This window comes from Oncorhynchus mykiss, chromosome 1 (genome assembly GCF_013265735.2).
Source record: "Oncorhynchus mykiss isolate Arlee chromosome 1, USDA_OmykA_1.1, whole genome shotgun sequence".
In the NCBI taxonomy this organism is placed as follows: domain Eukaryota; kingdom Metazoa; phylum Chordata; class Actinopteri; order Salmoniformes; family Salmonidae; genus Oncorhynchus; species Oncorhynchus mykiss.
The window spans coordinates 53,297,294-53,311,901 of NC_048565.1; the positions used below are offsets into that span (position 1 = coordinate 53,297,294).

General features: G+C 42.7%; 1 protein-coding gene across 4 annotated transcripts; it reads right to left on the minus strand.

Annotated features, from left to right (window-relative positions):
* Positions 1-1,069: 1,069 nt before the first annotated feature.
* Positions 1,070-12,832, minus strand: LOC110525034 (ETS domain-containing protein Elk-3). 4 transcript variants are annotated; one of them, XM_021604995.2, is made up of 5 exons: positions 12,576-12,827; positions 6,943-7,151; positions 5,257-6,126; positions 3,474-3,596; positions 1,070-2,116 (listed from the first exon to the last, which is right to left on the minus strand). In XM_021604995.2, exons 2-5 carry the CDS (start codon positions 7,147-7,149, stop codon positions 2,018-2,020), a joined length of 1,299 nt encoding a protein of 432 aa, XP_021460670.2. In that variant the 5' UTR covers positions 7,150-7,151; positions 12,576-12,827; the 3' UTR covers positions 1,070-2,017. The 4 variants fall into 4 exon arrangements, with proteins under 4 accessions (XP_021460670.2, XP_021460665.2, XP_021460675.2 ...); XM_021604990.2 differs by having other exon boundaries at positions 1,974-2,857; positions 12,576-12,832; XM_021605000.2 differs by having other exon boundaries at positions 1,974-2,481; positions 12,576-12,828.
* Between the last annotated feature and the right edge of the window lie 1,776 nt (positions 12,833-14,608).

Here is a 14,608-nt window from a genome sequence, read left to right on the forward strand (position 1 = left end):
CTTAAGCCAGTACATGTCCAGGCCCATCTGAAGTTTGCTAGAGAGCATTTGGATGATCCAGAAGAAGATTGGGAGAATGTCATATGGTCAGATGAAACCAAAATATAACTTTTTGGAGGACAAAGAATGCTGAATTGCATCCAAAGAACACCATACCTACTGTGAAGCATGGGGGTGGAAACATCATGCTTTGGGGCTGTTTTTCTGCAAAGGGACCAGGACGACTGATCCGTGTAAAGGAAAGAATGAATGGGGCCATGTATCGTGAGATTTTGAGTGAAAACCTCCTTCCATCAGCAAGGGCATTGAAGATGAAACGTGGCTGGGTCTTTCAGCATGACAATGATCCCAAACACACCGCCCGGGCAACGAAGGAGTGGCTTCGTAAGAAGCATTTCAAGGTCCTGGAGTGGCCTAGCCAGTCTCCAGATCTCAACCCCATAGAAAATCTTTGGAGGGAGTTGAAAGTCTGTGTTGCCCAGGAACAGCCCCAAAACATCACTGCTCTAGAGGAGATCTCCATGGAGGAATAGGCCAAAATACCAGCAACAGTGTGTGAAAACCTTGTGAAGACTTACAGAAAACGTTTGACCTCTGTCATTGCCAACAAAGGGTATATAACAAAGTATTGAGATTAACTTTTGTTATTGACCAAATACTTATTTTCCACCATAATTTGCAAATAAATTTATTAAAAAACCCTACAATGTGATTTTCTGGATTTTTTTTCTCACTTTGTCTGTCATAGTTGAAGTGTACCTATGATGAAAATTACAGGCCTCTCTCATCTTTTTAAGTGGGAGAACTTGCACAATTGGTGGCTGACTAAATACTTTTTTGCCCCACTGTACATACACACATGCATACACACCACACACACACATACACACATACATACATACTGTACATCGTATAATATTGAATTGTTAGTTAGATTACTTGTTGGTTATTACTGCATTGTCGGAACTAGAAGCACAAGCATTTCGCTACACTCGCATTAACATCTGCTAACCATGTGTATGTGACAAATAACATTTGATTTGATTTGATAATATGAAGACCAGAAGGCAGAGTTGCAGCATTCAATGCTTCAGGTTTATTCAAAACAACAAGACTTTTCACCAATATAAAATGATACAGAATATATACTGCATAACAAAAAAACATTACAAAGTGTTACAAATCTTTTGCAATTGATTTGGAATCTCCTCTTTATATAACTTTTTTTCTTTTTTTTTTTTTTAAGAAGGAAAAATCGAACATTTTGAAAAGGCACAGCCGGTACTATTTGAAAAGCACACTGCATATAATACAATTCAATTCAATGGAAACAATGTTTCACATTCTGTTATGAAAATCTTTAAAAAAGACGACAAGAAACAATTTTTTTACAAGATTAAAACAACCAAGCCCTGTGCATGGAGAGGGAAGTTGGTAGCTGACACGTGGATCCTGTCTTACATGTTGTTAAACATCGCTAAGCTATGCTTAACTAGCCTGGTCCTAGACCTGTTTGTGCTGTCTTGCCGTCATCTTCCTTGTCACACCATTTGTCAAGATGGAACAAACAGACCTAGAGACGGGCTAACCCCAACTACTGTCCACTTGGACAGGGTCCTGCTGTGGAAATGCACTTAATTATGACACGCCAGAGGTCTCACAGACCTCATGGTGTATGGCTTTAACCGAGTGCTTTCAACAACGCACCTGGAATTGTAACCAACTTAAGTGCAATAAAAAGTGAGGTCAACATGCCATGTAAATGTGGAGTCAATCATGAGTATTTACACCGTCAAATAATTTTGCAGAAACTGAAGGCTAATGATGAAGATGATGATAATACTACTACTTATAGATGTGGGTGATGTGGAGTTTTTGAGACCCCCAAAAATCAAAAGCAAGTTTGCCTGTAAAATAAACAGAGGAGGATGAGGATTTTATAGGCGATGAGAAGAGATGCTTGATGAAGATGGTCAAAGTAGAACCAACAGGCTGGTTTGGGTTTTGAGAGTCTGAATCAGGACTTGTGATTGGCAGGGGACAGGAGCAGGGGGGAGGGGGACCCATCCAGGTTTGGCAAGGGGACAGGGAGGTGTCCATTCATTAGACTGGGAAACTGTGGAGAGAGAGAGCGGGGGGGGGGGCGAGGTGGAGGTTCAGCCAATGCTACTGCAGTGTCAGTATGCTGTACATCCCAAACTTTCTAAAACTAGTGCTTGGCAAACAGAAGTGTGGATGAAGAAAAAAGAGGCGTGTACACTGTATTTAATGCTGCCCTCGAGTGCTTTATCCCTTCCAACAAATTCACCATTTTTTTCACTTCGCAGAAGCCTTTGCCAGGTCTCTCTGCCAATGCTCCTATCACGAGAGGAACTGTAGTGTTGTCACTGGCCCAGTTTCCCGCTTTCCTGTTGTTCTTATGTGCCTCTTCCTTCCTTCCCTTCCTTCTCACTCCTTTCTGATCGTTTCTACCACAACAGGCTGTATGGAGGGAGAAGTGAGTGCATTGTACATAAAGAGGCCACTTAGGCTTGTGTGCGTGCGTGTGTTGATGGGAGCAGAGGGGGCTAGCTAGCAGCCTAGATGCACAAATGAGGAGCAGGTCTACGTCCCAAACGGCACACTTCCCTACATAATGCACTACTTTTGTTCAAAAGTAGCATACTATACAGAGGATAGGGTTCCATTTTGGATGCAGTCCAGGATCCGCCCCCTCAGAAACCTGTCCACACTGTTCAGTCTGCCTCGGCTCCCTTGGGCTCAAACAGGAAGTATTCACAGGATATCCTCTCCCTCTCTGCATTTGCAGGGTCCTGAAACGGGACACCTCCGGAACCGCTGGACTGAGGTATACTGACTTGAGAGACGAGAAAACTTCTCCTAATGTAACAAACCTCGCCAGGTCAGACTCTGTTATTGCAGTCAAACTCAGTCAGTAACAAAGACCGCTCATGTCGCCTCATCTTGTTGTCTACTTTATACACACACTAAGTACCCCATAATAGAACATCTGAAAAATGACCTGGAATGTAGAGTAACAGGTAAGTGTACTTAAGATCAAATGGATAAAGAGGGACGTGGAAAACGTTTCGTGGCAACATTACCAGGGCAGGTCAAGGGTCTTGAGAAAGGGAGACATGGGGAGAAAAGCCAACATTTATTCTACCTGACACACATTTGCATACATTATGCTGTTGGATGGAGAATGTCAACAGATAGAGGAACAAGTCTTTGGGAGTAAACAAACAAGCTTTGGCAAACAAACGAACAGTCCACTCAGCACTTCTCTATTCTTTCCCCTAATGTCTCCCTCCCTCGCTCCTTCTCTTGCTTACCTGGAACAAGTGATCAATGCCCTTGCAGCCGGGCCGGGCTCCAGAGTGGCTACGGGGACACAGACTGCTCTCTCCCTTCCTTTATCTCTCTCCCTCTTTCCCTCTCCCTCCCTCCCCTCTTTCCCTTCTCTTGCTTACCTGGAACAGAGATCCGTGTCCTTGGAGCCGTGCAGGGCTCAGAGGGGCTATGGGACTAAGACTGCTCCAGAAGTGGATGCCTGATAACAGAGGGCTGTGAGCCAGCAGCAGGCCAGACGGAGTCTAGGGAGGGAGAAGGAAGAGGGGGAGGGGGGTGCAGAGATAGTAAAGAGTATGTGAGATTTGGATCAGTGATAATAACTGCAATGATGACTGTTTGAAATAAAACCACTTCTTCACTTGAGCTTTAATATATTTTGAAAGTATTATTCACTTTTTTATAAGGTGACTCAATGTGAAAACATCCTGAAACTTAAAATGGTAATTTCTCTCAGCTTGGTGTTATTATGAACAGCAAAAACAAATGTCTGTGGATGTTGTGGATTAGGGTTTCACTCCTTAGGCATCACAGCCCTTCCTTGGAACGCTTGTAGAGGCTAGAGAGCACCATATGTTCAAATCAATTCACCTCCAGAGAGAGAAATAAGCCTGTTTTGTTGGGGGAGCAGAGCGGAGGGACCCTGCCTGGTCTGCCTGCCTTTTCCTTCACTATTAATGGAATGATTGGAGCATATGGCATCAATTAGGGCCTCTTCCCCTCTTTTTCTGTCTTTCTCATTTTTTTTTCTCTTTCTCGCTCCCTCTCTCTCTAATGAGGACAGGATTTGTATAAATCTCAGGTTTTTCCTCTGATCTCACTTTGCACCCCAATAAACTGTTGGTGTTGTTCAGCTCTGTTGTTGCTGTATAGCAGGGTTCCCCAACTGGCGGCACGCGGGCTGAATTTGGCCCGTGGGCGTTTTTTATTTGCCCCCCCCCAATTCTTAATTTTTTAATTAAAATAAATAAATAATCATTGTTGGACAAAAACAATTGTAAGAACACCAGGAAATAATCTCCAAGTGACATTATTTTAAGAAATGGGTTACCAAGAATTCCCCACATAATAAAGAGACACGCGATTGTATACAAATTTTAGCAAGGTTTGAAATTATTACATTATATCTGTTTGAGCTTCAATTTGCAGTCTACAAATGATTTGTAATTGTTCTGGCCCACCCTCCATCCGCTCATGAGAAAATCGTCCCGCGGCTGAATCTAGTTGATGATCCCTGCAGTATAGGCTGTATCTCACTGTGTGCTGAAGTTTTCTGTTCTGGTGTAACGATGATGCAAATGTGGTCTAGCAGGGATAATGATATCTTTTTAACTAAAATAAATACATTGTAAAAAAATGTTTCTTGTGATGTGGATTTTCACTGCTGCTTGAGTTGGAAAGCAACTTTTTAACAGAGAGTATGCTCAATAAAATTGTACTGAAGAGTGGTCCATGATCTTCCATGGCCCATATCATCTATAAGTGTTTCCAGAGCCAGACTGTAACCAGTGGCAGAGCCTTGCTACTTTAGCTGGGCTTTGGGGAGACTTGATGACCTCAGGTCTGGATAAGATCCATGGCTCTTTCTCCTCTGTCTAAAAATCTGTCCTCTCCTCGTCTCCTTTCCTTAATCTACACTGATTGGAAAAGACTGAAAACAATCATATTGGGAAGTCATTATTAGAACAAAAGGTGATCCCTAGAACCTAAGCTGTTGGCTTCTACCTGGTCAGTTTTTTCAGTTATTTTTTTGACAATTGAGAAAATATATAGCCCATCCCCCCCATGACCAGGCAGGCAACAGTACAGATGAGATGGAAACAGAAAATCACTGCAACACTATACGCTTTAGATAAAAGCTTCTGCCAAGTAGCCTATAACATGCTATATAGCAGTAGCATTCACCTGTGCAGTGAAGAAGGCCGGGGTGAGGGACCCGGACGGCAGGGCGGGACTGTTAAGGGCTATGGAGCCAATGTCACTTCCTGTCAGGAGCAGGGAGGGGGCAGGAATCTCTAGGGCTTTGGGCTTCTTTGTTTTGGGTGGGAGTCCATGTTCCCTGTATCCATGACTACTACCACTACCCCTACTACCACCACTGGTCCTCTTCTCCGGAGGCTGCAGAGCCCTCTCTCTCTCTCTGTGCCCAGAGGAGAGATTCAAGGGCTGGGCCCCCTGGTCAGAGTCCTCCCCCTCCTCCTCTTCAGCCTCTGGGCTCCAGCCTCCTCGCCCTGGTCCCGGCTGGGGGTTAGGGCTGGGTGGGGAGGAGGACGGGGAGCGCCGGTGGTGATGGTGGTGGAGGGGGGAGGGTTTAGATGGACTGTGGATGCTGAAGGATTGTGATGAAGGCTTGATGTGGGAGGGTGAGGGTGGAGTTCTCTCTGTGGTACCAGCCCCGAAGCGGATGACTCCGGACCGGGCTTCATCCTGCTGTCTCTCCTGCCTCTCCCTCAAGGCTCTGAGCAGCTCCTCTGGAGGATGATGGAGGGAGCTGACGCTGAAGGAGGAGTAGAGACCAGAGCGGAGGTAGTCGTTACGACACGCAGCCTGCTGAGCCGCAGCAGCCGCCCCCAACGCTGCCCCCACGGCTCTTCTCTGCTGCTGTGCCTCCTCCTCTTCCTCCTCTACGTCTATGTCCTGGACGTCATCCTCATGGAGGGTCACCATGCCGGACGTCAAGCCCATCTCTACCACCGCAGGGTCCATCTTCAGGATCTCCGGGAACGAGACAAACTTGTAGACAAACTTCTGGCCGATCACTTTCTTGATGATGTTCTGGAACAGAGAGGAGGGTGGGATTAGTGTGCAGGTTGAACCTTAAAATGACCCCCTGATTTACCTAGTATTTTCTTCATACATCCTATTCCTTCGTTAATAATCAAAAGCTCTATTACACATTTATAAGCTGATAACAACAATATACATTTGAACTTCTCTTGTCAATGAATAACAGAACCCTGAATGTTCCGTGTTGATGGGGCCATTTTGATTTCACCACATTTCTGTCATAGAAATATTCTAGCAAAGCCACCCAAAAGGATTGCAAAATGGCCCTTACATGTGTTTGAGAGATGCATCACTGTATATGGCTGTGCTGTTGGTAAGGTGAGAAGAGGAAGTGGAACTATCTCCCAGTGTGGATCTTTGGGTTGAAAAAGAAGAACAACTAAGTGAGATTGTCCCCCATGTGAGAGTGTTTAACACTGGTGTGAATGGGCTCACTCAAGTAATGTTTTGAGAAAGGTCACATCGACCCAAATGTAAAAAATTTAAAATTAAAATAAAAACGTTTATAGATACTTGTGTGTACTTGAGAACAATGTCTGAAAGAAATAGGCTACTTAGAACCAAAAAATCATCTGGATGAAAGAACCTCTCCAAAGAAACCTTTTGAGAATCCTTTTTTTTTTAATATAAGAATGTATTGTGACATGATTGTAATCCACCTTGCCATAGTAGTATACGAGCGCTCTTGCTTAGTTTCTCATAGTTCATGTCGGCCTTGTTATGTATGTGTGGTACAGTTAGTGTAGTGTCTGGGTGGTGTTGTTATGTGTGTGTAGGCGTAACTCCAGCGAGAGTGTATTGCACCTTGTCATAGTAGTATCTCAGTGCTCTGCTCAGCTTGTCGTAGTTCATATTAGTCTTGTTCTTGCGGAGCCCCCACAGCTTGGCCACCTCCTCTGACTTGAGCAGTTTGAACTCCCCGTCAGTGGATGTCCAGCAGATCAGGTGCTTGTGGCTCTGGTCCAGGAGAAGTTGCAGCAGGAACTGCCACAACGTGATGGCGCTGTCCATACCTACAGCAAGGGTTAGAAGGGCTATGGTTAGAAGGACACACCCGACATCCTCTATAATGGGACTGCGACAACATCAACATCACGGCAGGGAAGCCTAGTGGTTAGAGCGTTGGACTAGTAACCGGAAGGTTGCAAGTTCAAATCCCCGAGCTGACAAGGTACAAATCTGTTGTTCTGCCCCTGAACAAAGCAGTTAACCCACTGTTCCTAGGCCATCATTTTTAAATCACCAACATCAACAATTGTTGGCAAGTTCAAGAACTGCCACAACCTTGATGGCACTGGTCATACCTAGAGGGACATGAACTATCTGCCAGTGGGGACCTTTCTCAAACACAACTGACATCATCAACATGGGACCAGGGTTATGGTACTGTTCATGGGCGGCGGTAAGCCGGCTAGCCACTGGAGAGTGACGAACAGCCACTGTAAGGTGTCTATGTATAACATACAATTTTCTGTTGTTTCTATAATGGATCAATAAACATTTACTGTATTGTACACCTAAAGTATTATCAAATATTTCTTTACAACTAAAACAAGATAGACCATAACCTGTTGTTTCCAATGGGAACAGTAGGCAGAGCCAAGCATGAGCTGGCGAGATCCTATTGGCGCATTATAACATGCGTCTGTATATTTCCGTTAGGGAACACCTCTTCTGTGAAGTCCGATTGTGCAATTCAATTCGCCTTTGCACTCCTTCTAAACAACGCGATTTTTTGCAAAGGGTAAAGTCTACAAAACTGAATCCATTCTGTTCATAACAGATTTTAGTTTTGGGAACAGATAACTGTATTGAGATCAAATGTTTCATCGATGAGAAAATTTGCAGAATGTCGGCCAACATCCATCTCGTTCCATCTTCTCCCACTGCCGGGGCACTGGGCTTCCTCTCACTACCATATTTGGTAGTGAGTGCAAAAGCCAAGCGGACGCTTCACATTTATACCTCCGGTGAAATATCTCTCTCATTGTTCTATCTGTGGTATTACATTGTAGTAGCCTGTACTGTGATATGTGTAATGTAAAGAAAAGTCATAGTGTGGAATATAGCAGTACTGATTAGCGTGGAGTGTAAAGTAACAGGCTAGCAGATGAGAGAGAAAAAAAGAAAAAGAAAAGCAGGAACAACAGCTCAAACCAGAAGTATGTGCGGTCCAACCTGGCTGAGGCTACAGGAAGTATGACGGGCCCAGAGAGAGAGAAAGAGAGAGAGAGACCAGGGTGGGTTTGTCGTTCAGTAAAGGAATGTGTATCCCTATGAGCTCCTGTCTGCCTGGTAGAACCGAGACTAGCACACAGACTAGTCTGATCAGAAGTAGTGCACTTCATAGGGAATTGGGTGCCATTTTGGATATTACCTGGGAAATTGGTCTCGTCTGTCTCTCTTTCAACATCTGAGACAGGCAAGCTCAATGACTGTTGTTGTGATGAGAAAAGTGAAATGCCAGTGACCCTGATCAATTAATGCCTTATCAACTAAACACACACATGCTGTACACCACACACGTACACATACACACCCAGACACATGTACGTACAAACAAACGTACTTACACATGAACATAGTACACACACACTTACTCACACACACATACGTACACACACGTTCATAGTACATACAGTGCCTTCAGAAAGTATTCATACCCTTTACTTATTCAACATTTTGTGGTGTTACAGCCTAAATTCAAAATGGATTAATTTGATTTTTTTTGTCACCCGTCTACACACAATGCCCCATAATGTCAAAGTGAAAACATGTTTTTATAAATGTTTGAAAATGTATGAAAATGTCATAAGTATTCACTCCCCACTCCCCTGAGTCAATACTTTGTAGAAGCACCTTTGGCAGCGATTACAGCTGTGAGCCTTTCTGGGTACATTTCTAAGAGCTTTCCACACCTGGACTGTGCAACATTTGGCCATTATTATTTCCAAAATTCTTCAAGCTCTGTCAAATTGGTTGTTGATCATTGCTAGGCAACCGTTTTCAGGTCTTGCCATAGATTTACAAGCAGATTTAAGTCAAATCTGTAACTCGGCCACTCAGGAACCTTTGCTGTCTTCTTGGTAAGCAACTCCAGTGTCGATTTGGCTTCGTGTTTTAGGTTTTTGTCCTGCTGAAAGGAGAATTGATCTCCCAGTGTCTAGTGGAAAGCAGACTGAACCAGGTTATCCTCTAGGACTTTTCCTGTGCTTAGCTCCATTCCGTTTCTTTTTTATCCTGAAAAACTCCCCAGTCCTTAACGATTTCAAGCATACGCTTAACATGATGCAGCCACCACTGTGCTTGAAAATATGGAGAGTGGTACTCAGTAATGTGTTGTATTGGATTTGCCCCAAACATAACACTTTGTATTCAGGACAAAAAGTGAATTGCTTTGCCACGTGTTTTGCAGTATTACTTTACAGGATACATGTTTGAGAATATTTTTATTAGGTACAAGTTTCCTTCTTTTCACTCTGTCAATTAGGTTAGTATTGTTGAGTAACTACAATATTGTTGATCGATCCTCAGTTTTCTTCTATCACTGCCATTAAACTCTGTAACTGTTTTAAAGTCAACATTGGCATCATGGTGAAACTCCTTAGCGGTTTCCTTCCTCTCCGACAACTGTGTTAGGAAGGACGTCTCTATCTTTGTAGTGACTGGGTGTATCAATACACCATTCAAAGTATAATAAACAACTTCACTATGCTCAAAGGGATATTCAGTGTCTGCTTTTTTCTTTTTTTACCCATCTACCAATAGGTGCCCTTCTTTGCAAGGCATTGGAATACCTTGGTTGAATCTGTTTGAAATTCACTGCTTGACTAAGGGACCTTACAGATAATTGTACGTGTGTTGTACAGAGATGAGGCAGTTATTCAAAAATCATGTTAAACACTATTATTGCACACAGAGTGAGTCCATACAAATGATTGTGTGTCTTGTTAACCACATTTTTACTCCTGAACATATTTAGGTTTGCCATACAAAGGGTTTGAATACTAATTGACTCAAGACAGTTCAGATTTTCATTTTGAATTCATTTGTAAAAATGTAGAAGAACAATATTCCACTTTGACATGATAGGGTATTGTGTGTTGGCCAGTTTCATTCAATTTGAATTCAGGCTGTAACACAACTAAATGTGGAAAAGGTCAAGGGTTTTGAATGCATTTTGAAGACACTGTACACACACACACACACACACACACACACACACACACACACACACACACACACACACACACACACACACACACACACACACACACACACACACACACACACACACACACACACACCAACCTGGTCTCAAAGCATTTTCGTATTATTCTGTACGTAAATCTGAGACACTCCAATTTAGTGAATATGTTACGTTTTGTATGGTTACATAAGACAAAAAAAGGTGGTTACTTAAGGCAAAAAAAAAGGTTGGGGTGGATAGATGGGCATATGACGCGAATGTCTAGTGAGTTCAAATCTCACCACGGACAACTTTTGCATTTTAGCTAATGGGCAACTTTTTAATTACTTACTAATTTTTAGCTACTTTGCAACTACTTAGCATGTTTCCCCAAACCCTAACAATTTTAGCTAACCCTTCACCTAACCCTAACCTTAACCCTTTTAGCTAACCATTCCCCTAACCTTAACCCTTTAACTTAACGCTTAAATTAAACCTTAACATTAACCCAAACTCAAAATCCTAACCCCTAGTCTAGCTAAAGTTACCACCTAGCTACAATTTGTAAAATATCATACGTTTTGCAAAATCGTGACATATCTTATGTTTCGCAAATTCGTAACATATTGTGCATTTTGCAAATTTGCAACATAATACGAATCGTAATTCGTAACATATCATACGAAATGGGTGATGGACATCCACAAATTAATACATACCATACCATACGAAACACAACATATCATACTAAATGGCATTTCTCAGATTTACATACAGAGTAATATGAAATGCTCTGAGACCAGGTTGAAACCGTCCTCCACACACACTGTCAAAGCTGATTCAACATGTTTCTGGCACAATCGATCCCTAGTGTTTTCTATCTGCCATGTGACACACACAAAACTGTCAAAGTCAGGACTTCCTCCTATTCTACTTTCAAGGGCATATGTATGGTAGGGAGGGGGGGATCCCGCACTATGAGGCACATTTCCCCAATCCTCTTCCACTTCCGACTCTGCCTGGGTCATGAGATCAAGTCAAACTGTCCTCCCACTCCACCCCTGGGACATATACTGGGACAACACATTACTGTTTGGTAGAGTGTTCTATGTTCAAGGTTATTTGAGTTGTACTATCCACATCACCTCAGCACTTATTACAACACATCTGACATCTTTGTAATAAGAATCATGCTCTTGCTGGTTAGTCAGAGTTCTTGTGTACTAAATTAATCTCTTTTATTTAACTTTTGACATTAATGGCATGTTCTAAAACGCCCCTGTCGCACCTCCCTTTCTTTCTCTATCTCCCTCCTGTCTCTCTCTCTCCCCTTCTCTGATGCGACAATTGCGACAGCCAGCCCCTGTCCCTTCACCCTAGCCCCCCCACACAAAGCTGTGAGTTGTGAATATCCTTTGCCTCTTTTGCAGATGCTCAGAGTGTCGCCTACGATTGAAAAGTCACACTGCTGGTGCGCCGCCGTACAAAGCCATCCAGTGTTTGGGGAACGGAAACTCCTAATGTGATTAGGTGCTGTGTGCAGACATTACTTAGCCATGACTAAATCTGCTCTCTTCCTGTTCACATTCACAGTCCGTCGCTGGAATATCCAACCAGACATCGCGAGCAAGCGCCGTAGTCTTTGCATGGCTTCAGAAGGCGAAGCACAAGCTGCTGTATGTTCAGTTGAATCTAGGTAGCGCTGTTGTACCTCATTTTTTAAATGATCTATTTATATGTCTGTCTGTCTGTCTCGTTCTCTTCCTTTAGAATAGACTATTCAAATATATTTCACAAGGGAGATAGGATTATACGGAGTAGAAATAAGCAGACTCTCCAAGACTGTCTATTTCTTTTTCGGCCTTACTGATTCATTTTCAAGATGTTCACTACCAGACAGATTCAAACCGGAAGCTCTTAGAAATGTGGTGTACTCCATACCAGACAAACCAGAAACTTTTCCTCTGGCATATTGAGTTTACAGTTGAATAAATAGGAATACACAGCAATGTGAATAAACAGCAACAATTACGTACAAGTTTATGTCCGTCGAACTTTGGTTAGGCTACAAACAAACTATGTCATTCTCCTGCTCACACCAAATATAGACTATCATCTACAATAACAGACCTAATACCTAATTCAACCACTCACATTCAAATGTATGTCCCCTTTTCTCTATCAAAGCCATCCATAAAAAAAACATAATAACCTAATAATAAACGCTAATCCCTTGTTTTCACATTACCTGCGATACCTTGTTTGCCTTTCCTTCCCCTCCTTGCAAAACTTTTATGATTAAATTGGTATGATCCCTTGTTTTTCCATGCTGACTGTCGTCTAGCTAGGCTACACAGCTCTGCTGGACTGAAATAAGATCCTGGCTTTTTTTTTTTTTTTTTTGCAGGAAGTTGGAGCAGGCAGACAGAGAGCCGGCCGACTTCCTCTCCCCTACGATTCCCCAGGCGGTTCACCGTCTGTGTAAATACGCTTTACTCCCCTCCTTTCTCTCTCTCTGTCTCTCTCTCTGTCTCTCTCTCTTGGCTCTCTCTTGGCTCTCTCGCTCTCTCTCTCTCTCTCTCTATCTCTCTCTCTCTCCATCTATCTACTCGCCGATGGCCATGGCAATATTGTAACTCTCCAACTACTCTACATTTGATGTGACGTCATGGCTAATTCTAACGCATATGAGTGTGTGAGAGAGAAAGTTATTGAGGTAAAATGGGATAGTCTGTAGTGAATAGATTGTTTAGTTAGGCTTTATTCTTTACTATTGGCACTGATTTAAAAGTAACACGTTAACACGATGTCCGCTGCTCCAGGTTGTGTGCGTAATGGTGCATAATTGTCAGGGCAGATACATTGATTTTGGAACTAGCTTAGACCAGAGTGGGCGCATAGGGCAAATGTCTAGTCATCCTCTGTGACAAACATCGATTTAATACGTGACAGCAAGCCTATTGAAAACCATAGCCAACATTTGAAGAAATCATGATTAATGGGGTTTGGAGTCAAACGCCTAACATATTCCCTGTAAGCCTGTTTTTCTTCTTCTCACAAACAGAACCTATGTGCAGATAAATGGAATAGGAATACCGGAAGATAACTGACAAATAAATAGGTGTCAATTAGACACCTACAAAACGAGAAAAATGGCTGCAATGCCTACAATTTCAACAGATTTGTTGATAAAATGACCATGGTGGTTTTTTGTTATTACATGTAAGCTTCAGCCATTGGCAGTAGGCTACCACGGAGCTATGGAAAATATACAGCACACCAAAACGTTTCTTTGAATCCAGTAAATTCCACCGCACCATGGAGAAAGGTAAACAATGAGGCGTGATTTGCTGTTGCCTTTGCTCCCTGAACCTGAACCTGGTACCTTGGATAGCGACGCTCGGGAATCATTTTACTACAGTAACGGAATCGTAAGTGACGCGCCTCGCTATGCTGTTCACATTCGGGACGAATGGCTGGCGATTCCCTGTCTGGGACCCGACCTAATCTATCCAATGGCTGGGGTATGAGGCGCTCAAACGCTACACCAAGAACATGCCGTGCAACGGGGGCATGAAGGCGGTGAAAGACATTCGCTTCCTCGCGAGGAGGTGCAAGGCCAGGGGCTGTTGGACGGTGATGACACCATCCATCAAATATGTCCTCTAATACAATGACTTTATCAAAATTGGTAAATAAACTAAAAACCCTTATCAAATAATTTGTTGCGTATCAATTACAGTAGTTGGGAAAATTACTAAAGAAGGTATAAACATGGAATAGAACAACTACTGTACATATCCCTAGGGGAAACGAAAACATGACCCTGTTCCACGTGTACTAATAAAATGAATGCGATATAGAAAAGTGTAGGGGATAGAGCCAATTAAGCCAGCCAGCAGGGTGTGTTTCTTTTGAATATTGTCTATGACTGATATTATCTGTTGTGCAGTTCATATTGTTATAATACAATTTATACAATCTATTTGTAGCCATCGAAAGGGATGACATGTTTCCAGACTTTGTTCCATACCAGCCTGGAGTTTCACACCTCTATCCTTATTGTGCTTGATCAACTGCTGATGTAAATAGTCATTTTGGATTGATATTAGATACAGTGCATTCGGGAAAGTATACAGACCTCTTGACTTTATATTACAGCTTAATTCTATTTTTATTTTTAATTTTTTAAGAAATCCTCAGCAATCTACACGCAATACCCCATAAGGACAAAGCGAAAACAGTTTTTTTTTTTTTATTTTGCAAATTTATACATATTTA